The sequence below is a fragment of the Channa argus genome, chromosome 20 (genome assembly GCF_033026475.1).
Source record: "Channa argus isolate prfri chromosome 20, Channa argus male v1.0, whole genome shotgun sequence".
Classification (NCBI taxonomy): domain Eukaryota; kingdom Metazoa; phylum Chordata; class Actinopteri; order Anabantiformes; family Channidae; genus Channa; species Channa argus.
The window spans coordinates 1833137-1858315 of NC_090216.1; the positions used below are offsets into that span (position 1 = coordinate 1833137).

Sequence of the window (25179 nt, forward strand, 5' to 3'; positions counted from 1 at the left end):
TCAGATCCACTGTTTGTTGGCAGATGACAGAATAAATTATTTAACATATAAACGTGATTTGTTTTCCAATTCATTGTATTAGTGTCACAAATTATCTTTAACTGAGCTGCATCTTTCAGAGTGTGGAGGCTTTTATGCAAATTTCATGCGATAGTTTGGTGTCTGCACCGATGTGTCGTCTAGTCTAATATTTCTGCAGGTGATATGTTACAGGTTAAAAGCTGTGTTTCAGGCTTTTAATCATGACCCACAAACCCCCTGGAGAACGAAAGAAACTGGTCAAATCGCTTCACTTTAAAGGTCAAAGTAGTTTTCTTAAGCATAGAAAAGCACTGAGGTGCACTGAGACACACACCTGTCAGGTTGAAAAGCCTCCCTCAGCACTTTAGACAGGTTGTCAGCAGCTGTTAAAGGTCTGGGGGCTGCAGACGTCACTCACCTGATTGTTCCCACTCTGACACCTGACTGCCAGCACAGGCAGAAACCATTAGTTCCTGGTCCTGGAGCAGCAGGCAGAGTGTGGAGGACGGAGATCCAGAACTTCACAGCTGTGGTGTGACTACGTTGGACGGGGGTTCGGCGTGACTCAGTCTGAGGACGCCTGACATTAGACGTTGGGCACGTTGATGTTTTCAGCAGAAATCAGCTGCATAAATTACGCGGTAACATTTACTGTGATTATACAAAGGACTTTGTAATCATGTATTTATACATTGAATACATGATGGAAAATCACGGCCAGACGCCGTCCATGACTGAGGGAGTCCGTCTTTGGTTTGGTCATTTTGTGTCTCGTGCGTTTCGGTGATCGTTGTGGTCTGTGCTTTGCGATCATCTTGCTCGTTTTCAGCAGGAGGCGTCGTCCTTCTGGGCCACGTAAGCTCTGTGAGGGCTAATCTGAGTGCAGCAGGCTTAGCTGTCATGCTGGTCACTGAAGGCTGATACAGGCTGGAATAACTTGGAGCTCAGTTCATAGTGCATTCGTCCATGAACCACAGGGTCAGTGGTTCGACTCCCAGTACAGCTGGTTACATTCTGAAGCGTCTCTGAACCCCACAGTTGTCCCTAATGTCTGCTGCTTGTAAGTTGCTTTGGTTAAAATGACTTTTTTTGAAATTTATTAAACAAGTCCAACAAACTTGGACTATTGTTATATTGCTTTCTTAAAAGAGTTTTTAGGTTTGTTGCAAATGATTCCACTCATTTGCTGCAGAAAAGTGAAAGCAGGTGCAGCTACAGATGGTCCAGGCTTTTGGAATGTGGAGCCTAATTAAACAACTGGATTGAAAACTACGACTAGTGTTTGCAAAATGACTTATTTCATCCCACAGGTTGTGGCGGTGCATTATTAGTACTGAGGATCTAACTCTGCATCTCGGGATGAATTAGCTGGTGATTTTTATTAATTCATTAATTGATTCTTTTTCCAGCTCTGTCTCTGTAAAAACAAGACGTCAGGTTGTCACACTCATTCTCTCCCCAACACACTGCACCTTCTGGCTGTGTGCTGTGAGGGAGCTTCTCCTGAGGCCACAGCTCTTGTCTGCACACATCCTTTCTTCTCTATTCTCGTCTCCTTGCGCTTGCTCCCTTTTTCTTTCTTTTTTTCTCATTCGCCTCTCAGCCTCGGGAGGCTAAAAACGGCCACCACCTCTGAGCGGCTGAGAGTTATACGCTACTCAGGCTGCTGGCATCAAGTAGTACGCAGAGAGAAAAGCGCAGAAGCAGCTCAGAAACTGCCAGTCCACCTTTTTCTGTGGCGATTCATTAATGAAGCTCTCTGGCTTCATTGAGCAGGAGACATTTGTCTTTTTGGACTAATGAGGGACCATTTCTTAAAGTTCAGCAGCCAATGCTGTGGGAAGCAAACATCCAACTTTCACTGAGGTGTGTGTGTGTGTCTCAGGTAGCTGCAGAGACAGGATTTTTGCTCATAGATAATATTTAAGTTGTACAGTTGCTGACTGGCCACATCCCATCTGCACAGCAGCATCACAGACTGCACCAGTTTGCTCCTGCTCTCCTCCAGCTGCCTGTTGGTGAACTGCTGCATTAAGACGTTTTCATGCCTGCACTGGAAAATGCTCAGGAACATGAGCGTGTGCACGTTACTTCTTCCCTTCTCGTCCCATTCGCTACCATCAGTCGCTCGTTGACCAGTCGGCTGTGTAAAATTAAAAATTCTTGCCTCAGAGACAAAGTCACACACATTTTAATAGAACACGTTTCTCTCTGTTTGCTAGATTCAGTTATTTGTACACATCAATGCTGAGCTGCAGCCAGAATCTGTCTGTGATCACCCCAATGACTAAAAGTGCATAAATGTTGTCGTGTGGCTGATTTAGCTTTACCTGCATCTTCACTGCTACGAGACCATTGCTTTATTGATTTATTCTTTATTTGGACCCATTTCAGTTACGAAATTTAGCAAAACTCAGAAACTCCCTGAATTGTTCAGCTAATCTTTCACCAAACTGTAAAATTCCTGTGTTTATTTAATATTTTCTTGCATTTCTATGTGCTGCCAGCCGGCCCTGCTAAACAACTGTTCACTCTCTGTCCAATTATACTAAGAGCCTGACACACACTGAGGAGCCAGTTGCACCAGCTTTCAGGGGATCAGCACAAACTGGCAGCAGAACTGACTCTGTGTGTGTGTGTGTGGCACCGTGGCTGGCAGGGATTGGTGTGAGAAGATTTACCACTGAAAGCCGGCGTGGCCGTCCCTCCGTCCAATCTGTTTCCGTAGTAACCGTTGCATTTCCGAAGCCGTGGCAGAACGAGGAAAATAAATCATCCTGTGCTCCAAAACATTCCCATCCGGAAAATTGGCAACAAAGAGTATCATGTAGATTGGAGAGGACACACGCGTGGCCCACGGTGTGGGGAAGACAAACCACCGGAGCCGGCGCATTGGTTCGGCCGATACAGAAAGACAGAACAGAGAAATGGTGTCATGTAACGTCTTCACAGGTGTAAACACAGGAAGTAAGCTGTGTGGTAATGTCAGCTCACTTCTAATTCACTTTAGCAGACAAGTGATGCATTTAGGACACGTGTACTATGTTGTACTTCTTCAAAGGTTCACAAATATAGATTTTACCAAAATAAAATATATATGAATGAAAGAGTAACGTGATGGGATCCTCTAGAGTGAAGACGTATCACTCTGCTGGATTTTGTGAAACTACAGTATCACAGAGTGGATGAGGCTGAGCTGTTTTACAGCTTTGCACTGACGCCGACTCTGCATGATGCTTTATGTGTTTATTTGTCCTCAAACAGTCTAGAGAGACAGGAAACCTTGGAAGAGAGGAAGGCTATGACGTGGACGTTGTAGTAACATGGTAGATGTCTGAACCACTCCACTGCCACACACACCCAAGTTTCTCATTTTCACCTGTAGACGCTGCGTCAGCACCGGCCAAAGCTGAAAATCAAGATATAAAGTCAGAGTTTAGTGTGTTAGTGCATTTGACCAACATTGCAGTTTGAATCTAAGCTGTATCCTGATTCTGGGACTGAATCCATTGTCTCCCTTGTTAATGCTCCAGTGGTGATGTTATCCAAGCATCCATGACTCAGACACAGGACCTTGGTTGCATAACAGCATCTTTGTTCTCTTTAACTTCGGCTTCCAGCTTGAAGTCAAAACTCGTGCGAAATGCTCCGTGGGTCTCACGTAAAACAGTGAAAGGACCCGTTTTCTACTAAAGCTGTCAAAACAAAATGGGACTAAGAGAAAAGGGGAAAAACATCCTAATTACAAACTAATACTATGTGGTACATTGCTGTATGTCCTATTCTACTTCCCTGAACCTCCCTCATGTAAGATCTGAATGACTGGGATTTCTCTAATTACATACAAATCACTTTCACACCCATTCGGAACTTAATGAGAAAATCGATTAGTGCAGAAGAGTTGATGCTTTGTGACAGATGATGATGATGATGAAGGTGAATTAATGAACATTGAACATCAACCTTACCGAGCTCTAACCTGATGCCCAGCTGCTCTGTGTATTGCATTGGATGTAGTGTAAACAGGAAAACCCGGTGTAACTGACTCGTCCTCTCGCTGCAGATGGCGCCCCGCTGAGCGAGCTGTCCTGGTCCTCGTCCCTGGCCGTGGTGGCCATCTCCTTCTCGGGCCTCTTCACCTTCGTCTTCCTCATGCTGGCCTGCCTCTGCTGCAAGAAGGGCAAAATGGGCTTCAAGGTGAGAGCACAATTTCTCATCCACTTCCACATGAAACATATAATTCAAAAAACATTTTGAAAAACGAACGTGAGGCACAAAAACAAACTGAAGTTGCACGTGAGGTTCTCGGGCTTACAAAGAGATGCACTCCAGCTCTGTGTGTCCACGAGCGTTGCTGAACACACAGGCTCCCTCGCTGCCTTTATCTCCTTCATCTCTGGTTAACAGCCTCTCCATTCATTTCTACTCAGATTGTGGGTGTGAGGTAAAGACAGCTCCAGGCTGAGTTTGTTCTCAGGGCCGCCTGGTGTCGCCCATGTGGACCCCGATTCTGAGGAGGTGCATAGTGAAGTGGGTCAGGGCACCGCAGAAAATAGGACGGGGAATTATGGAGGGTGTGTGTGTGTGTGTGTTGGCAGCATGACTGCATAGCGGCCTCTCAGCCTTCACGGCCTTTCGCCGGCTCATTGCTCCTCTACGCTGAAACTGAGGGACTTCGTAAACCTCGCATGTCCTCGCACTTAGCTACAGTGACAATGCAGTTCGTGTCATTCAGGCGTTTCCACCCATTCTCCTCATTTGTCACATCAGATGTTAAATAATGCAAAGTTAGTGGCACATTAATAGATGAACGAAGTGACCGTAAATGAACTGATCTGTGAATTAATCACATTGATTTGTTGATGGTGAGCAACAGTAATTAATGGCATTAAATCTTTGGGTCATGCATTAGTTAAACGTTGCTAAAGTATATGATACGTTCCTGTATTATACAGTGTCACCTGCAGAACAGACACTTTGGTTGATTGAATAGTACATGTAACTGGATAAAACATAAAAACTCCCTCGTATTTCCCAATATATTTTCCCTTTATTAAAATCTCTCTCTACTTCTAATTTCCTTTTCTAGATGCTCCTTGATCAGATTTTATGCTTCTGAGGAACATTTGTACGAACTGAATGTGGATTATTATTATTATTGTGTTCGGTTCAGAGCAGGAGTGTCCTGATGCTGCCTTTGTGTACTTGTACTCATAGACCTTGTCAGATACTGCGCCCCATGTGGGTCATTCTAGAAGCAACACACTTTACTACTTGTAGCACTACTCGTCTGGGAAAAAGTGCCTCCCCTTATCTGCCTTTTCAGTGTAAGTGGATGCAAACTTTTGACACCGTGTTGTTGTTCTTCCTCTGATGGGATTCCTGTCCAACCTGAAACTATCAAAAGAACACAACTTATTTTTTCTTAATTTACACAGCAACATTACATAAGCACTTCGCATCATTCCAGTCCCTGATCCTGAGCGTCTGCAGCCGTGTTACGTAACCCGCTGCTCCCTCCCAAACACTGCACACGTTAAGAAATGTGCGTGTGGAACTGCTGGTCAGCAGCCTGCAGAGCGGCTTCCTCTATCGAACATGCGTATAGTGTTCTGTAGGTTGGACCACCCAGCTCGGACCTGTCAGGGTGTGTCTGAGGAAGGGGCCACGGTGGGAGGAGGGGGAAGACAGGGAGAGGGTGCAGGGGCGTGAGGAAGGGCATACCCATGAGCCCACGATGCATCCGGCCTCAGGGCCCCATCTGGAATTAGACACAGCCTCTCCCAGAGCAGGAAGAGAGAATTCCGGGGGAAAAGCTGTGTGTGTGTGTGTGTGTGTGTGTGTGTGTGTGTGTGTGCCTAGTTTAGGCTTTTTTGATGTACTGTAGAAGCGACTTGTTGCACTTCAATCGAACTTTATTTATATCTCATGGCTCTTTACAAAACGAAGTCAGATCTTTACAGATATCTGGGGAAAAAAACGGCCTGTTCTCAGTCCCGAGCCGTCAGAAAGCGCTGCTGACACATGAGGTATCTGTTTTATGTTGGTGATCGACGCTCGGAGCTGTGCACTACAGTGGAAACCCAGATGCTTATTATGTCACTTATCTTGTAATTTGACCTTAGGCTGTACTTGTTGTCCCTAATGCACTTTATCTGTGTATATAAAGTGACGGCTGATGGGGAAAAAAACTCAACAAAAGCTGAATGAGAAAGTTCCCATTAACACCATGAGGATATTACTGCAAGTCCCAGACTAGTGCAACGTTTATGCTCTGATCTCGCAGAGCAACATCCGGTTTGTGTGACTACAGCTTTACTAATCACACTGACGGAGAAAAATCATTTCACACATAACGTGTTTATTAACCTTTTCACATAACCCCCCACGTAAACACCAGGCTCAATGCACCACGTCTTTCTTAAAAGTCAAACACCAACAGAAACTGTCTCCACCCTCCGTATAATCTCCACTCTCTAATGCCTCGGGGGACGACGGGACTATGGACGGTCCTCACAAGAATATGTGTGAGGCTGTTTTCTATTGGGGTAAGGGGGGGGGGGGGGGGGGGGGGGGGCTGCCCTGCAGATGTTCTTCAGCTTTTGGGAGAGAGAGGAAGAGAACGAGTGATATCACAAGTATAGTATGTCTCCCCCCCCCCCCCAACCTTCTCTTCCCACTCTCTCACATTTTTGCGGGGGCTCCCCTCCCCTCTCCACTCCCTCATGAGGACGACCACCGGTTCAGTTTCGCCTGTGAACTCTCCTCCTCCCCCCCCCTCCTTCTTTATGTTTTCTCTCCCTCCATCCCTCCATCCCCAGCAGTCCTGGGGACATTGAGTGAGTGGTCAAAGCCTCTTCGTTCTCTTCGCCGTCCTCTGGACTCAACAGAGACGCGCTCTCCCTGCACAATGTCTCGTCCTGGCACCGCCAACCTCCTGCTGCCCTGCACCCATCACACCACTGGGAGCCCTGGGAAAAAGGGGGGGGGGGGGAAAGAGGTTTACAGCTGAGGTCATTTGACAAGTCTTTACCTGTGGAGGAAAGGTAAGTGAGTAGAGGCAGTGGGTTTCTGGTAATAAAATCTGAAGGGGGCTTCAAAGGATAATAACATCACAGGATTTTTATTTCAGCTCTTAAGTCCTGTTTTTAGCAGCCTTTCATTTGGGGAACTTGTAGTTTGTCCTAATTAGCTGCTTTTTAAAGAGGCTTCAGTCAGACTTGGAAATATCGGAGTGAAATTCAAAGGACAAAATAGTTTTTTAAAGCACAAATTTAAAATTTTCTTAGAGCCTTTATGTTTATTTCTGCCTTTTCTCATTTGTATTTTTGTGTCAAACACAAGAAATGTTAAGACGGCACCTCCGATTCTCTATTGCCATTATTTGAATTGATTATTTGATAATTAGAAACTTTTCATCCTTTGCAGCTGAGGTTTTGATGCATTTCACTGTGTGTGTGTGTGTGTGTGTGTGTGTGTCAATGTGAAGAGTGAAACCACATGTTGAAATGGAGGGCACAGAAGGCCGTGTGAAGATTTGGATGTGCTGAGGGAGGGGGTGTGTGTGTGTGCATTCTTGGGGGACAGTGAGAAAAGTGAGGGATGGAGGTGTGTGTGTGTGTGTGTGTGTGTGTGTGTGTGTGTTTGTGTGTGTGTGTGTTGCACAGGGCTGCACGAGGTCACATTTTTCCAGCATTGTGACCCCGTTGCTCTCCAGCTCCCAAATAAGACTTTTTTTAATCTGACATCCGGTCTGTGGATGCAGCCAGCTAACCCCCCTCTCTGTCGCCCTCTCATCCTGTGATGTGTCACCACGTTCAGCAGACAGAGGGAATCTTTCAGCGGATCATCTAGGCGTTAAAGAAAATGTGCAGACTGCAAAGCCACAAAGACCTGGTGTTTTTAAAAATCAAGATGTGTGTGATGTGTGTTTTTTACATGAAACAAACTGCTAATGCTGAAATCCTGTGAGTTGTAGCCGTCGTCAGGCAGGAGAGGCAGCACAGACTAAACTGTAAAAAACTGTAAGAAAGGCACGTCGACGCTGAAGCACCAGCTCGCCGAATAAAGTCTGTGCTCCTTTAAGTGCTGCACTGTTCTTCTCTGGCCTCCGGTTTAATATAAAGTATATTTGGTAACGTTAAGCACTATTCCTCCTAAAGCAGGAGTATTCAGTTCAGATTCAACACATGCTCCACCCAATGTGTGTGTTTGGTAAAGTCATTTTTTAGGAGTTTTAAAGGGTGAAGAAAAACATGAAACGTATAAATCTCGATACACACAGCTCAGTTTGCATGTTCATTTTTCAGTGTGTCCATTTTCATTTGGCGGTTGTGAACACGTTTGCACCCATGTCTTGGTCATTAGTTCTAACACGCTTACGCTTCATGTGTTTAATGGAAAGTCGTCTCTTCTGTCCGATACAAACGCGTGTTTAATGCATGTGAGAAGATCTTGTTGCCAGTGACACGAGTGTCTTCAGGCCATCGATGTCCCTCTGTTCCACTCAGAGCTGTGAAGACTTATCACTTTGAGCCATTTGGAGCCTGTAAGAACCTGAGAGCTGGATCAAATGGTGTTTTAGAAAAGTGCAGTAATGCAAGTCAAGAGTCCTTTTTCACTGTTCTCGTTATTTACCGAACGTCCACACGGTCACTTTTGAGATTCTCTCCAGTCTGTGCTCGGTGTGTTTCCAGAAAGCGCCTCTGCGCTAAAATCATCAGGCTTAGTTGTAAAGCAGAGGATTGAGATACTTGTAATCTTAGTGCACCTAATCTCCGAGTAAGAGGGACTGGCTGTGTTTATACTGAGACATTCCAAGAGTATCACAAACTGCTCAGAGAACGGCAGAACGGGGCCAGGACAGCTTGTTTCAGTTTATCTCCGCTCTGGTTCGGTCGTCAGCCCCTTTGGATTGTGTTTTTCTACAGCGACGCAGTCAAATGAAACATAACAGAATCTTTAATTAAGGCCTGAGCATGAGCCATCTTCATGTCTTTACCAACCTGCTGCTGCTCTAATGAAGCAACTTATTTCTTTGCACGACCTTTGACCTCTACATGTGTCTGTGCCTGTGTGTTCCAGGAGTTCAAGAATGTGGACGGGGAGGAATACCACGCAGACATGTCCACCTTGGCCTCGCCGGCCTCCCAGGGCAGCCCGGACGTCTACATCCTGCCGCTCACCGAGGTGTCCCTGCCTGTGGCCAAGCAGCCTGCTCGATCAGGTGAGTCCACTGCATAGAAACCAGGGACGGATTGCTGAACAAGCCTACGGGGCACAGCAGGCTGAGCCTTGTTTCAAAAGCCAAAGAGCTCAGGTAGAAGATGCAAAATGATCAGAAAGAGATGGAAAAATCGCTCAAGAGAGACAAAAGCCAACTAAAGTAATGAAAAAACAGACGAGAGAATATCACAAGTAAAGGAGCCAAAAAAAGGATGTAAACAGATGCAAGATACAACTACTACTGAGACTCAAAACAATGACAGAAAAAAAACAAACAAGTTAATAAAATAGGAAAAATTGACAAGGAAGAGAAGCTAAACAACCAAAAAGAGACAAAAACAATCAAGATTTACCCCAATTTGGACACAAAATCATTGCAATCTATGTAGTGGCATCACTCTTTCAACCTGGGGGTCTCTGTGTTCAGGGGCCTATTGTTTTTACAATCTGTCCATGTTGTGTGCATCCAAAACGAAATTGTGAAATTGTGTTTCCAAAGTGGGAAAATGAGAAGAAAATGTTGCAAAAGCGTTGATTCTAGGTACTGAAGGAATTAAAGTGCTCACGAGGTTAAAGTTTGTTCACTTGTCTTTCAAAATGAATATTTTTCTCTGCTGTCAAAAGAGATCAAACCTTAAATGATTGGCTGCTCAAAGAATGTCCAGTCATGATTTAATATTTTTGGACATTTGTCTCGGTGCCTCATATTTAACGTCTCAGTCCCTTGGCTGCAAACTGATGGAAAAAGCATTTTGAAAGTGCCAGATCTTTACAGATCCGAGTACATGTCAAGGGTGTGAGAGTAATGGACGAGCGAGGAGCCGAGTTAGTCCCCGGAGTGAGCACCACCCCGACGCTGGCCTCTGTCAGCTGGGCCTCCACCTCTCCCACAATCCCTCGCTCCAGTCCTTACAGCGTGAACTCTGTGCTCTTTAACTTTCACACTGGCCCACAAACATCTGCCTGTTGCGTAACCGGGTCCAGGCGGCCAGCCTACGCCGCTGCTCGTCGGTATGTCAGGAACGCCGCAGCGCACAAAGCTCCAGTGAGAGTTTCCCTCTTCCACTCTGTCCCCTTCTGTCTCCCCTCTGTGCGACAACGGTGCTTGTTGTGTGTAAATGGGCTGATGCTGTCTGATAAACGGCGAGACTCACTGCCGTCCACTCGATCGGACCCTCGTTGGAGAGGCGGCATCGAAAAGGAGGCACCGCCAGAAAATCATACACACATGATGATTTTCAAAAACACACATGATCTTTACAGGGCTACACTGGAACACTGGTTAGAAAAAGCTGTTGTGCAGGGGCAGACACCTCAAACCCAAAACCATCTGCATATGCTTGATTTGGCTGAGCTAGCTCTTTTAAAAATGTGTCTTTTGTGAATAATACAAACCATCTCAGCAGTGGCAGAGGTCAAGGATTCGTTACTGCACCTCCAGGACGGCCTCACCCACTGACATCATAAGGCAGACAGATTTTTGCCAGGAACTGATCCATCTCACAGCTTTCTCTTTGTTTGCTGCTGTCTTTTTTTTGGGTCATTTTTTCCTGCAGCACAACTTCGTATAAATGAGGCTCATTGTGTTTTGTGCGGCGGTAAAATGTTAAAAGTAAAAAGCTGAAGTACAGAAAAGGAGAAGAGCAAAAAAAAAAACAACAAAACAGTACTTAGGAATTAAATCTGTGCTGAGCTGATGCGGAGATGAAGTGTCCGATAGCTCGGAGTTCTGCTGTCCACTGGGGATCCGTGGTGTGTTCCTTAAGAGACCCCAGTACTGGAAGAGTTTGGCTCAGTCCAGGGTCAGGTCCCAGGGCCGGCATCCGCCCTGATGCAGCTGTTCTGGGTTGTAGGCTGCACTGCAGCTCACACCCACTCAGAGCAGACGAGAAAACGAACCCGAGAAACCTGAGCAGACACCAGCTCTCAGGTTTTAGGGAACATTGTTTCCTCTCTAACGTTTCCTTGCTTTGAAATTAGCTGCATCACATGATCACTCACACATCCACTTCTGGATCCTCGCCTTGCTGCTGTTGATAATCGAGTTACACAACAAGAAGGACAAGTGATTGTCCAAGGACAGCGCTATGGCTCAGTGGAGCAGGACGCACTGGACTGGAAGAGGATAATGGGAATTCCATTTGGCTCTGAGTGACTCAGCCACTGCTAAAGACTTCCTGATAGTGAAGTCTAGGTTAGATGCATTGTCAAGAGATGCTCCTCAGAAGAGACAAAAGGCTGGACAGCGCTGCCAGGTGGACGGTGAATTGGCTGTTAGGAGAATTGAGAACCTAACATGGCAGTGGGGCTATTACCAATTTGCAAAACACAACGAAAAGAAAACTACACGGTGATGGACAAACATTTGCTACATTTAGCACACAGTGATGTAAAAGGCCTGTTTCCACCACAGGAACCTTTCGGAAGTGAGTTCGTCTGTTACCACCAGAGGACCCGTGATCTAAATTTGGTTCCAAGGCTCTAGTTCTAAAACTTCAAACAGTCCCAGTCAGGCTGTGGTGCTCTCTGAAGAATGGGGTACTGTTAGGGTGGGGCTGAATTTTCCCAGATGGGGCCAGATGGGGAGGGGTGGGGACAAGGTTGACACGCCTCCAAAATCTGATTGGCAACCCAATTTTTACTCTACCCTAAAGGTTTATATTTAACACTACATGGACACATTATTGGTAACATACACTTAAATTCAAAAACCATTTCAGATTATTTGAGTTCAGAAACATTTCTTGATCCACCTGAGAACCAGAGTCAAAAGGAACTAAACGCGGTGCTTTGAAGATGTCATTGGCCAATTAACTTCACCTGAGGCTTTGACCTTGCTGTGGAAATACACATCACAAACCACTGTGGCAGAAACGGGCGTCAAGTATTTAGATTTTTAGACATTTTAGATGGACACAATATGACAAAGATTACAAATATTATCCTGAAATCTTTCTTGTTCTATATTCATTATGAATATTTGAGTTTAAGATGCTGGTGTAGGTTGGACCCACTGCTTGCCACTGTCTTCACCAAAACCCAGTTCATTCTTTGGTCAAGGAGCTGGTGGATAATGGGCTAAGTGTGTAACCCAACTGGTCCTAACTGGTGCCATGCTGCCTTCAGTAGCCACACAATGGTGGTAATTCTGCTTAAGGGACGAAGACAGCGTGAGTGGGTGTAAGGAATTATCAGTCTGGGGAAAAAGAGACAGCGGTGTCCAATATGGCCTGCACACAGTGACGGGACTGTGTGACAGTCTGGAGGGAGGGGGGACGCAGTGCAACAAAGATTTTACTGTCTGCCTCTGAATCCAATAGGAGAAATGTCATCGTGGGAGACACTGGGAGGAGAGGAAGAAAGAAGGGGGGCTGATGTTGGGGGGGGGGTGTTGCAGTCAATCCTGTTTCATTTGGCTGAGCTGGGGCAGGATGCTCGGGCATTTCTGACAGGCAGGACACACTCATGGGAGGCCCATCAGGGTGTTGGAGGACAGTGAGACATGTCTGTGCTGGAGGCTCAGTTCTTATTCTATATTAAGAGTGGAGTCCATTTTCTTTGCCCGTGGACCATGGACAACTTTCACCGACATGTTTGGATGTTTTATCTTAGAGGAGGTTAATAACAATCGATCAGGCAGAGGATGGATTCAGCAGTGGAGCCTTAAGAGCCTGTACGCGGTGTGTTCACCTAAGGTACTGCTGTATTAGTAGTAATCTAACTGTGTAACCAAGGACAGTCTGCATCTTCTCGTTTTCTGGAAAGAACTCTGCTTTTGTCCATATTGTCTTCAGCTATAATCCTGTATGTGTGGGGAGGCGAGTGAATGAAATGTGAACGCACTATTGAATTCATTCCACGTTTCCAGAACAGAACATTCGAAGCCTCATGTACATTTTATTCATTTCAGTCAAATGGATTTACAATTGACTTTAATTTAGCTTTTTTGGAAACTCCGTTAATGTCTGGACACTTTTCTTGATTCCTGTTTGCAAAGGTTCGACGGGGATTGTGAGATGGATTGAGGTCTGGGCTTCTCCAGAATGTTGACATGTTACCAATGTTGTTTCTTTGCGACAGATTTGACTAAGCTCCCATTGGCTTCCACTGATTTTCACATGCTTCTAAAATATATAAGCTAATAGTCTTAGTTTTCTTGAGCAGTTCAGTCTGTCAGTATGAACATCAGTCCCTCATGATTTTGTCTGTTATAATGTGAAGTATTAGTGCAGATTAAACAGTCCATTGAATTATAATGATGAGGTGATCATTAGGAATTCAGCCCTGGAAATGAAGGGAAGTCAATGGTCAACACCGTGCGATACCACTAGAGCAGGAGGCTGCAGGTGAAGGACTCTTACACCTTACATCACTCTAACACCTTTTTCTGCCTTTGTTTCCAACAGTCCAACTCCTAAAATCCACAGATCTCAGCCGCCACAATCTCCTCTACCTGAAAGAGATTGGGAATGGCTGGTTCGGGAAGGTAAGCCCACATCAGAGCCCTCAGTCTTCTAAACCTTCCAGGTAGATGAAACACCCGTGAGTCTTTGCTGTGATCCTGGCAGTGTGTTAAAAATGGCCCGGCTGTGTTACCGGTACTAAGTATGCAATTCCAGCCTGATCCTCTTGTGTTTGATGTGGGCTTGTCCCAGCAGTGAGACCTCAAACCTCGAGAACAAATTTTCCACTTGGATCATGTAATGTGGTGTCTTATGTTTTTACAAGCAGATAACGTGTTGTTATCACTCTGTTTCTCCTTTTCTTACCGTTCGCTCATACATCCGTCTTTTCCATCCTTGTGTACCTCGACTGGGTATGTCCATCTGTTTGTCCGCATTTCGCTGTCTCTGCACCGTCTGCATGGCTGCTTCACACCTTTTTATGTGTCTTTGTCACTTCATGCTGAGTGGATGTGCAAATGTCCGTGTGTCGTCTCTGTGCATTTACAAAAACCCGTGTGCTGTTTCAGGTTCTGCAGGGGGAGGTGAATGCAGGTCTAAGCGTCACCCAGGTGGTGGTGAAGGAACTCAAAGCCAGTGCTGGCGTCCATGAGCAGATGCACTTCCTGGAGGAAGCTCAGCCTTACCGGTACGTTTCCTCTGTCTGTCTGTCTGTCTGTCTGTCAGGTGGTAACAAACAATTACTGCTGTACTGTACTGTGCATTTTAACCTAGTGCAACTCCACCACATGTACACAGTGACTGCAGGCAAATCTGCAAACTAAACTGAAAGCTAAACCCCCTTTTACTGCATTACTTAGATTAGATTCAACTTCATTGTCATTACACAAGTACAAGGCAACGAAGTGCAGCTTAGTATCTGACCAGAAGTGCAATAGTGCAAAATATACAGTGTCAGTATCTAATACTTGAAAATAAACATCAGGATTTGACTGGAATTAGTATAATATTGGCCCAAAGTTTGGATTGTGTAGTTTCAAGACCAATTGAAAAATGTTTTTGATTGAATTGAAACGGTTGCAAATCTACAAAGTTTTAAAGACATCTTACAAAATGTGTTGTTAATGACACGCTCAGTCTTGAAGGAACGTAGTAGGTAATATTTTATACTGTAAGTTTGTGTGAAACAACTACTTTATGAATTTAAAGCAAGCGGTAAAAATATTGAAGTACAGTACATGTACTAGTACTACATGTATAGTTTAAGTATTTTTACTTGGCCTAAAAAGGAAAAGGTTGAGTAAAGTGTTGCTTTGATCTCACTACAGTTTAGAGGCATATTACTGTACTTTTACTGCACTACATTATTTAAAGACTAAAATTGCTTCACATTCATCATAATAGCAAATACAGTTTGATCATCAGACTTTATTGATCCCGACAACCCAGCAGTGCATAAGTAATTCAGTAATTCTAATACAAGAACCTTATGTTTACTGATGTGAAATGAGAGGATGTGGCAAAAAAAGTACTTTTAAAAACTCTGGTAGTTTATCTTGGGTACTATTTAATTTTTTTTACTTGTATACAGTGTATTTTTACACTGCAGAACCACTTTTAGTTGCTTTTAGGTAATTGGAGAAATCGGCCGCTGAGTACTTGCTGTTTGTTTTCTTTTTCAAATCTCAGTTTATTTTCAGACTGTTGTATCAAGAGCATGAAATAATTGTAAATATTTAAATACACTTTATGAAATCAGTATTGAGACATTGATCCATCAAACCTTAAGGTGCGCTTACCTAGTAATATTTTGCTTCTTAAATGTATTTTAAAGGCCTCAACACAACTAAAGCAACAGAAAGAAACTTGGGTGTAAAGGGTCGATTCCTGAACTGACCACTATAGGATCTGATTAATGACTCAGAATTAGTTTTCACTTCATGTGCATGAAAACAGAAACAAAGGTTAAAATAATAAATGTTCCCACAGCTCATAGATATTTATGACCTAATTACGCAGTGATGTAGTGAATTACATTCTATTGTGTAGTAACTCATTGTAATCTAACATATATTAATAATTTATTCAAACAAACTTCTTAACTGTATTAATTGTAAGTTTAATTCCAAAGTAACTACCTAAATTGTTGTGTATCACATTGTAGATTTTTGCCAAACCATTGTTTTAACATGAAGCATGTTTCATGTGTTTTTGTGCTAACTGCATAATAGTGAGGTCATTTGTAATAGAGCTTCATTATACCATCAATAAATATCACATCTGATAGTGTGTATTACTGTGTGGTATCATAAACTCCTTTTCTACCTGGTGCTGTGCTGCTGTGATCTCCTGCTTCCTCTCTGCCCTCCAGAGCCCTGCAGCACCCTGCTCTGCTGCAATGCTTGGCCCAGTGCACGGAGGTCACTCCCTACCTGCTGGTGATGGAGTTTTGTCCACTGGTGAGTATCCAAACCCACAGGACAGGTGTGTTTTAATCTTTGTTTCCAACTGAAGTTCGTCCTGTAAGTGATTCAGGGCGTTAAAGTAATTATGAACTTTTTTGTAATATGTAGTTCATAGGATTTTTGTTTTGCTAAATACTACTGCCAATAAAAGATTCTTGGCAGGTGCTGGAAATGTTTGGCAGCTGAGCCAATATTACCAATAAGTCATTGCACACTTGTTCCTCTGAAGCTGCAGCGTTCAGTCCAGCAACAGCTCCACAGGAGTAATTAGCTTTGGAGATTTATTGCTGATGTATGTTGGCCATTGACAGAATCAAAGACGAACTGGCTTCTTTTCACATCACATCAATCTTTAATTCACTCGGCAGTGAGACTGAAGGACATCGGTGCAACCTGATGAGATCTGTTGCTTAGTCACAATGAAATTACAGATTTTTTCTTTTTTATATAGGATGACGATACCTAGAGGCACTCGATGAGGAAAAACTCAATTTATGACTAATAGGATCAAACTTTTACCAAGTGTTATTACTGTTTCCTTTAAATCTTGTGGGACCGAGTCCAGTATTTTTCCCTCAGGTGGTCAGATCGGTCTGTTCATCCCTTTGCACACAGTAACTGAGGACACAGTTTGTTAATCTAGATTCTAAAATCACGTCAGATGTCATTTGCCTAGAAATGGGCTCAAACTGCCCTTCACTGGAACGGAGCGATAGCTGAATGGTAAATCTGTAAACTACATAACTGCAGCATCTGGGGGCTCAAGTCCTTTGCCATCTATCCAATAAAAAAAAAATGCCTTACACATGGTCACAGTTGCTAACAGATGTCTCTGCTGCTTCCAGGGGGATGTGAAGGGTTACCTGCGAAGCTGCAGGACTGCCGAAACCATGACCCCTGAGCCCTTGATTCTCCAACAGATGGCCCGTGACATCGCCTCAGGACTCCTGCACTTGCACAAGCACAACTTCACACACAGGTAGCGAGTAAATTCAGACTGAATCCGTCTGTGTTGAGCCATGATAAGTAAAAGTTCCTTTTTCTTCTGGGTTGCTTCCTGGAACAATATCCTGGTGCTGCCTGAGTGATCTTTACAGACTCCAGCATCAGTGATTTTGTTGCAGGCGGTGTCCACCTCATCTCCAGGAAACAAAACCCGCCTTTTAGTTTGCAGCATCTTCCTTAAGGACACAAATGGATGTTTGTCTTGAACTAGGCCATCGGCGACTCCCAATTTCATGTTGCTATCGCACATTGTTTTCACATGCAGGACTTGACTCAAGAAATGTGACCCTCTTGGAATGTTCTGGTCTTGTTTAGTATGTTTATAAATCATGGAGATGTAACAGCTGTTCATTGGCTTCATCCTCCCTCCCCTCTCCTCCCCATCACCAGTGATCTGGCTTTGAGGAACTGCCTATTGACTGCTGATGTCTCAGTGAAGATTGGAGATTACGGCCTGTCCCACACCAAGTATAAGGTAGATGTGTTCATCAGTAACATAAAACATAAACGTTACATTGTGTAAGTACATACATGAGTAAGTTTGAAGTAAATGGACAGAGAGTAATCATGGTACAACTGTGCAACTCAGAATCAAAGGTTAAAGAAAAACAAAGCCATGTGCAGTTTAAGTGTCTTCTATCTGTGCAGTACATCTGCCTGATAACATGTCACCCGTGCCTCCTGCCAGGATGATTACTATGTGACGTCGGATCAGATGTATGTGCCGCTGCGCTGGATCGCTCCAGAGCTGGTGGATGAAGTGCATGGAAACCTGCTGGTGGCAGACCAGACCCAACAGAGCAATATCTGGTAGGATCAAAGACACACTATAACGTGGAGATCACCTCTGCTGGTTTACTGCCTTCTTCTTCAGAGGGGAAACTCTATCGAGTATTGTACGTAGTGAGGCTGCAGAATTATCAACAAGATAATCTACTTGTGCAGGAGAAACATTAACGTGGCTACTTCCCATAGTATTAACATATGGTGAAGCAAATGCATGAAGTATTTCTTTAAATTTGTTCACAGCATTTTCGCTTAAGCATCTGCTTTAGTGGAATTATTTTCTAAGTGCTGTTTTGTCCATTACTGTAAATTCAAATGTTATTAGAAATTCAATAGTTTTGGGTTTTTGTTCTGTAAGAGGAGTCTGACCTTTTATTATTTTATCATAATTAACTCCTCTTATAGTCAATTTTGGTTTATGTAATTTAGTTGGTTGGGGAACAGACACAGTCTCTAAAGGTATGGGAGGGGGGAGGAATAGGACTGGGTCTCTGGATTGTCACACTTTTCATTTTAGTGACCTCAGATTAGCGTAATCAGCGTAAATGACAAACTTGGTAGACTAATTAGTTTTTAGTGGATTATATTCATGGAAACATGAACAAAGCAAAACAACCAAAGAACAATTTGAGACCTTTGAGTCTATTTGAAGAATAACAGTTTCTTGTTCTGGTTAATCACTACAACCTGTGTTATCCCATTCCTCAGGTCTCTGGGTGTGACCATCTGGGAGCTGTTTGAACTGGGAAACCAGCCCTACAGACACTACTCTGACAGACAAGTACTGACCTACGCTGTGAAGGAGCAGCAGCTGCGACTGGCCAAACCGCTGCTCAAAGTGCCCCTGGCTGAGCGCTGGTGAGACGCTGGGAAACTTCTTTAAATTATTTAGCAGTCCCTCAGGAGAAGGACACTCACAACTAAACACAACTAAATCCCCTCCAGCCCAAATGAGTTCTTACTTCTCCTGCAGCTTCTAGTTATTATTTTAATCCCTCTGTTTTTTTGTTTCCTCTTAATTTGTTTTTTTAAATACTTACTGTTATACTTTACATGTATGTTTTCTATTTGTGATTTTTCCAACTTGTCTCATTATCGGGCTCCTCAGGTATGAGGTGATGCAGTTCTGCTGGCTCCAGCCTGATCAGAGACCTAATGCAGAGGAAGTTCACTTGCTGCTTAGTTATCTGTGTGCCAAGGGGGCGAGCGAGGCCGAGGAAGACTTTGAGAGACGCTGGAACTCAATGCGTCCTAACATTGGACACAACAGCCACCACGGTGTCTCTGCAATGTCACGAGACCACCCCTCATCAACGTCCTCTTCATTCCCTCTCCTTGAGCAGTTTACAGCAAGCGATGGGTACCACTCAGAGTCGGGGGATGATGTACTAACAGTCACTGAGACCAGCCATGGTCTGAACTTTGAGTACAGGTGGGAGCAAGCCAGGGCAGAGCAGTCGTATAGAACTCCAGACTCCCCAAGTACCCTGGGTCAAGTCAACCATCACTGTCAGGATGCATTTTATCCACCAGGGGGCATTGTGGGAGGCTGCCCCATGGAGAATATGAGGCATGGAGTTTCTCCTCCTTACTTTCAATCCAAACATCTACATGCTCCAGGCATACTGCCCGTCCTCAGTGCCCATAGCCCCTCAGTAAGCAGTGAATACTACATCCGCATAGAAGAGCCAGTGGACTGCAACATGGATCCAGATTACACCATGTGCTTCTACAGCCCAGACTACCAGGGCAGCAGTGGGAGCTTCCTTACTGGGAGTGCAGACTCTGGTGAGTGCATGACCTGCCCCTCTAAAAACATGGATCCATACTGGTCAGCAGACATCCACAAGTCAGATGTGTATGACTCCAATGACTCAAGTCCTGCTATCTCGCTCACAATGGAGCCCCTTTTAGGGCAAGTGTCAGACAGCAGCCCCCTAAGGCCCTGGGAGTCTAGTCACTATGTGTCCTATAAGGACAGAGATGGGGGCTACTACTATGATCATTCACCTCCTTTGGGAGTAGATCACTATCTGATTGGCAGTGAACACTCTAGTGAGCATCTTCAGGAAAGCTGGGGTTCAAGGAGTTTACGTCAGGCTTTGGGTGAATTGGAGAACCCACTAGGTATATCCCCCTCTGTTAACAGTCCACCTCAACAGGCCTACAGAGATGCATACTTAGACACAAGCCAGACTTCCATCATTGGAAAGAATGTAACTGGGGGCTACTATGACATGATGGGCTCCCTAAGGAAAACTATGCCAAGTCACACCAGGCACAACAGTCACTCTGTCAGTATCAACATGGAGACAGAAGGGGTGCACTTCATTGGGCACAGAGACAGTGATTCAGAGGAGGAAGAGGAGGACATATTTATTGAGAGACACACCTGCAACACTTGGCCTTCAAAACACCGCCACAGCAGTGTGAGTCACCACAGACGGGCGAGCCACAGCTGCCGACAAGATGCTTATGTAGACTTTCACTACACCATGCCAAGTACAGACATTGAAGACTCCTGGCCAGAGGAGCACAGCCTGACCTTCCACACTCTACCCAAGTCCATTGAATACCTTGAGTCCAACCAGGCCAAAGATAGCAGTGCCTGCCTTCTGAGTAACAGTCTGAGTAAACACCACTGTATGGTACCCTCAGACAACTGCAACGCCTACATCTACTTGTGCCATGAGGCTGAAACTCAGGTGCCTGCACCTGGAGAGTGCTGCCATTCACACTTTGTTGACCCACTTACTGGCTTGCTAGTCAGAAACAACAGCTATAACCACAGCTACAGTCACAGCAACTATGTCAGCGATAAGGCAATTGACATCCCTAGCAACGAGGAGATGATCAACCTATCTCCAGCTCCAGGGGGTCCTACTGTGGCCAAACCCCCCGTGGTAAAAGCAGAGAAGTGTGGAGATCAGTACGTTAACCCAACAAGTGATGATAGCCCGTTCAAAGAAAAGAGACAGGAAGAAATCAAAGATACTCAATTAAAGCAAAAGCCACCAGAGCCTAAGATAGAAGAGGTGACCCTGACAATGACTAAAGCCACTCCACCTCCTGACAACATGCACGTGATGGTAGCCCTCACAGATCCACAGTCAGAGATGAGTCACACTGGTGATAGTGGTGTAGAACAAGGTGGCTCCAGCGTTAGCCTTGCTGACATCCTCGACTGCAGTGACGATGACAACCAGGACGATGACACCACAGATGAAATCACTGACGTTACCTCTGGCATTTTTGCTGATGAATCATGTGAACTAAATGCTTCTCCTGCCTTAAAATCACTACAGAAGCAGGTAGGAACACCTGATTCTATGGATTCTATGGATCTACCATCTGCAGCCGGGTCCTGTGAAGGCTTCAGCCCTGCATCATCCCACCCTTCCAGCTCACCGAAAGCTATGGACAGTGGCTATGACACAGAAAATAATGAGAGCCCCGAGTTTGTACCCAAAGAGCCTCATGAACCCCGTGAACAGTCTCTGGGGAAGCCTATGCTTGATAAAAGCCTAGAGGAGGACGAGGTGCCGGAAAAGCAAGGAATTGAAGCTAAAGTGGTGTCAACAGGGGGCGAACCATTGCTGGGTGAAGAGTTGGCTTTAGAAGCCTCGCAGACAGGTGACCACATACTTTTACCATTGAGTGATAAGACCCCATACAGAGACTCTGCCTACTTCTCGGACTATGAAAACGAAAGGCAATCCAGGGATGAAGGAGACGAGCTGTTAGAGCTAGAGCAAGATCTGGATGGACAAAATGTTGAAAAGGACCCGATGGAAGGAAAGAAGGGGGAGAAAAGGAAGAATGAAGAGGATGAAGGGCCAGAGGACACTGCCGCAAACAAAGACATAAAACTTGAAACGACACAAATATTAACCGAAGAAATGGAATCCTCTTCTCCACCAGGAATCAAGGGATACTCTACAGAAGACTGCATCCAACAGGCTGAGGAACTGGGGCTACATCTGGAACCTTCAGACACTGTTTCAGTAACGGAGGGAGGCCTGGATGAATGGGCATCCCAGGAAGAAAGCTCATCCATGGGAGACTGGGCAGCAGAGGTTGTGGGGGCAATGGAAGAAGCTATTGGTGCCCTGAATGGAGATCGTACTTTCACCAATGTAGAGGACGAGGAAGCAGCGGACATAGGAGACACTGGTCAGGCTTTAGAAGAACCAGTGATTAACAACATTCAAAACAGTCCATTAGGAGAGAACCCGCACGCTTTGCCCAAAGACGAGGTGGCCTTGCAACACACCGCAACCAGACGATTTTCTTCTTCTTCTCCTCCACCACCATCTATTCCTCCCCCTCCACTCCCTACGTCAGAGGGCAGAAGGTCTCCAGCTGATGGAGAAGAAGCCGACAAAGAGGACGGCGATACTGATGATAGCGATGAGTCGGATGAGGAGCTGCGAAGCTACAGCATGCAGGAACAGAGCGGAGGTGAGGACAGCGAGGAGGAGTGTCACCTGGTGCCCATTGTGGTGAGCGACAACAGTGAAGCTCACAAACTGCGCAGCCTCCTAAAGATGCCAGTCCTGCTGACAACAGAGAACCTGGATCAGGAACTGGAACGCAAGAAGAAGACTGTGTCTTTCTTTGATGATGTCACAGTCTACCTGTTCGATCAGGTGAGTGGCAGAGAAAGTCCTTAGGTATCTACAGTGATGTTACGTGGTGCATGTGTGACCTCTTCTTAGCGACAATCTTGCTTTTGGGAGCAACTTACAATTAGAAGCCTCATTGGTCTTTATTGAGTTCATTACACTTTACTTATGTTACAATGACCTTTGTGCTCTGCATTTAACCCACCCCACTGGGGGGAGGAGTGGGCAGCCACAGGTGGTGCCCGGGGGTGTCTCACTCAAGGACACACGGGGGATATGATCCCAGGGACTTGTGTTTCCCAGTCATACTTGGGCCAATGCTTCACACACAGAAATACAGTGAGAGTGGATGTTTGTAAGGCAAATCAAACTTTTCCTAAACCCAACCAGGTTGTGTTTGTGCCCCAGACCCACATTCATTTTTTAACAACTACAACAATTGGTCAGGCCCACCACAGTGCACGATAACAACCTACTAAAGCTACTTGGAGGTAGAAAGCCATCTACTAAATCATAATTATGAGCGGATACAAATGTATAACTGCCTATGGAATGGTGTGATAGCTTCCTGCAGTCTGGACTAATCTGTAACGACAAAAAACAAAAGGCTAACAACAGCTTTAGACCAACATTTGGTGTACTTGTGTACTTATGTACTTACGTGGAATAATTTCCCAGCTGGCTACTACTTTATTCATCAAAGTTTGCATCTTGCTAGATGGCTGATAGCACCTTACACAGCTTAAACTCACTCACCGGGTTATGTTTCATCTGGTTTTTTCCCTCTGAACTGCACTGCCACCAGGAAAGTCCAACTAAAGAGCTCGCCGAGCACGACTTTCCTTTAGGAGCAGAGGGTCTGAGTTCGCAGAGCAAACCACATGAGAGGGTCAGTGCTTCAGATGACTCTTCAGATGGGAACATCTCCGAGGAAAGTGAGTGCAAGCTCTTCTGTGAATGTAGTGCGAATACAGTTAAAGATGGAAGTAGTTTGGTCGTATCAAACAGTCTACTCACTCTTTTTCTGTCTGCCTTCTCTCAGGTACAGGGTACGAGTGGGAGGACGACTTCCCCCTGCTTCCCCTACCAACGTCCTCTGCGGCGCCTGACTCGCCTCCTCCCCGCTCCATCCCCAAGGCCCCGGACGTCAAACCAGCTGAGCAGTACTCCCGCTTCACCGTCTCCCCGTCCAACATGTCTCGCTTCTCCATCACTCACATCTCTGACTCTGATGTGGACTCTGCTTGAAAGTAGGTCACCTCTGGATAAGGGGTGGGATTTGAAGAGAGAATTGTTTTAAAGAAATCTATCTGCTTTCATCTTGTAATAGACCTCACCCCCAGATACAAATATCAGCGGCAACATATTGCCACAGATTGAATTCCACACTAATGAGCTAATACACATTCTTGCCAAACTCTCCAAGAAATCAGCCAATATTTTGGAGGAGGAAGAGGCTTAATAGGCGGTGAAGAGCACTTGCTCACATTAATCCTCTGTGCCCCGTTCTGTCTCCTGCAGGAAGCAACGAGAACGTGGATGCAAGTGGAACGAGCTGTGGATATTTACTGCCTCTCTGCAACAACTTGGCCTAAACTAGCATGACTTCTGATTCATTTAACATCAGGTTTTAGAAACACAAGACAGTGCCTCTTACCGCCTGTGGACACTTTTTGAAAGGGTCTTCTTACCACAGTGTTGGACTGACCGGTTTAAAATACTGAAGAGTATGGTTACGATACAACATTTAAAGAGTATTAATATATACTGTATTTATGATGTAAAGAATCTATGAAGGCAGGAGATCATTGTACGATGAATTCTGCACATTTTTCAGATTAAAACGGACAAAATAGAAGGACATATCTTTTGGAAAGCTTCACGTTTGCCACCTCTTTCACTTCTTAATTTATGCTGGGGAGTATTCATGAGTGGGAAACCACCTGGACAGGTTCAATCTCACAGAATAAAAGACTTTTTCTGGGGGGGGAGGAGGGGGGGGTGACCAGAGGATCAACACTTTGAAGATGACTGTAAAGATTTACAGACTTTGTACTTTTTAGGAAACTGCTTTAATTGTTTTAATGAATATCAATGAGAATCCTTGAAGTATCACAATAATACAATGTTTGTATTTGAGTTCGTTCAGAGACAAAGAACCTGCTGGTGTAACAGAAGGACACAAAGGGAATTTTATTGGCTACAGTCTGAGTATAAAATGCTTTTTGTGGAAACAGCTGATGGAATCAGGGCGACCTGATGTTTTGTGACTGTTTCTTCCTTTTGTATCAGGACCTCTACTGTACTGCTTTACATAAAGGTCTCAGTGTCTGTCAGCACCGCCGTCACCATCACCCCCTTCTCTCATAGACATCAGACACAGCATTACCACCGGTGACCAAAAGGGAAGGAAGTGCTTGCAGTCTTTCAAAAGTTTAACAGGCTTCTTGAATATAGCAATGCATGGTTTTAAAGTAGCTACTATCTATAAGAGTTCGCTGCTTAGAGACACACAAGCAGGTTTTTTCTGTTTGAAAAACCAGTGCACGTGATCATGATAATTCATTTTCATGTTACGTTTAAAATAAATTTGCACCAAAAGGAGGAAATCAGAACTTTTACATGAAGACGTAACAAGACTAGTGTTCT

At 44.8% G+C, this 25179-nt stretch overlaps 1 protein-coding gene across 12 annotated transcripts in view; it reads left to right on the forward strand.

Moving 5' to 3' along the window:
• aatkb (apoptosis-associated tyrosine kinase b) overlaps positions 1–24866 on the forward strand; it is a 48447-nt gene extending 23581 nt beyond the window's left edge. For 4 of the 12 annotated variants that reach the window (XM_067487740.1, XM_067487741.1, XM_067487739.1 and 1 more), the window contains 13 exons: positions 4085–4218; positions 9106–9247; positions 13653–13732; positions 14219–14337; positions 16021–16108; positions 16960–17093; positions 17510–17594; positions 17808–17929; positions 18614–18763; positions 19014–22554; positions 23336–23465; positions 23573–23780; positions 24052–24866. In XM_067487740.1, the coding sequence (XP_067343841.1) occupies positions 4174–4218; positions 9106–9247; positions 13653–13732; positions 14219–14337; positions 16021–16108; positions 16960–17093; positions 17510–17594; positions 17808–17929; positions 18614–18763; positions 19014–22554; positions 23336–23465; positions 23573–23778 (4842 nt within the window). In that variant the 5' untranslated portion in view covers positions 4085–4173 and the 3' untranslated portion in view covers positions 23779–23780; positions 24052–24866. Of the gene's footprint in view, positions 1–4084; positions 4219–6855; positions 7068–9105; positions 9248–12642; positions 12942–13285; positions 13774–14218; positions 14338–16020; positions 16109–16959; positions 17094–17509; positions 17595–17807; positions 17930–18613; positions 18764–19013; positions 22555–23335; positions 23466–23572; positions 23781–24051 lie in introns of those variants that run through there. The other 8 variants (XM_067487743.1, XM_067487745.1, XM_067487746.1 and 5 more) reach the window with 8 other exon arrangements.
• Positions 24867–25179: the final 313 nt, after the last annotated feature.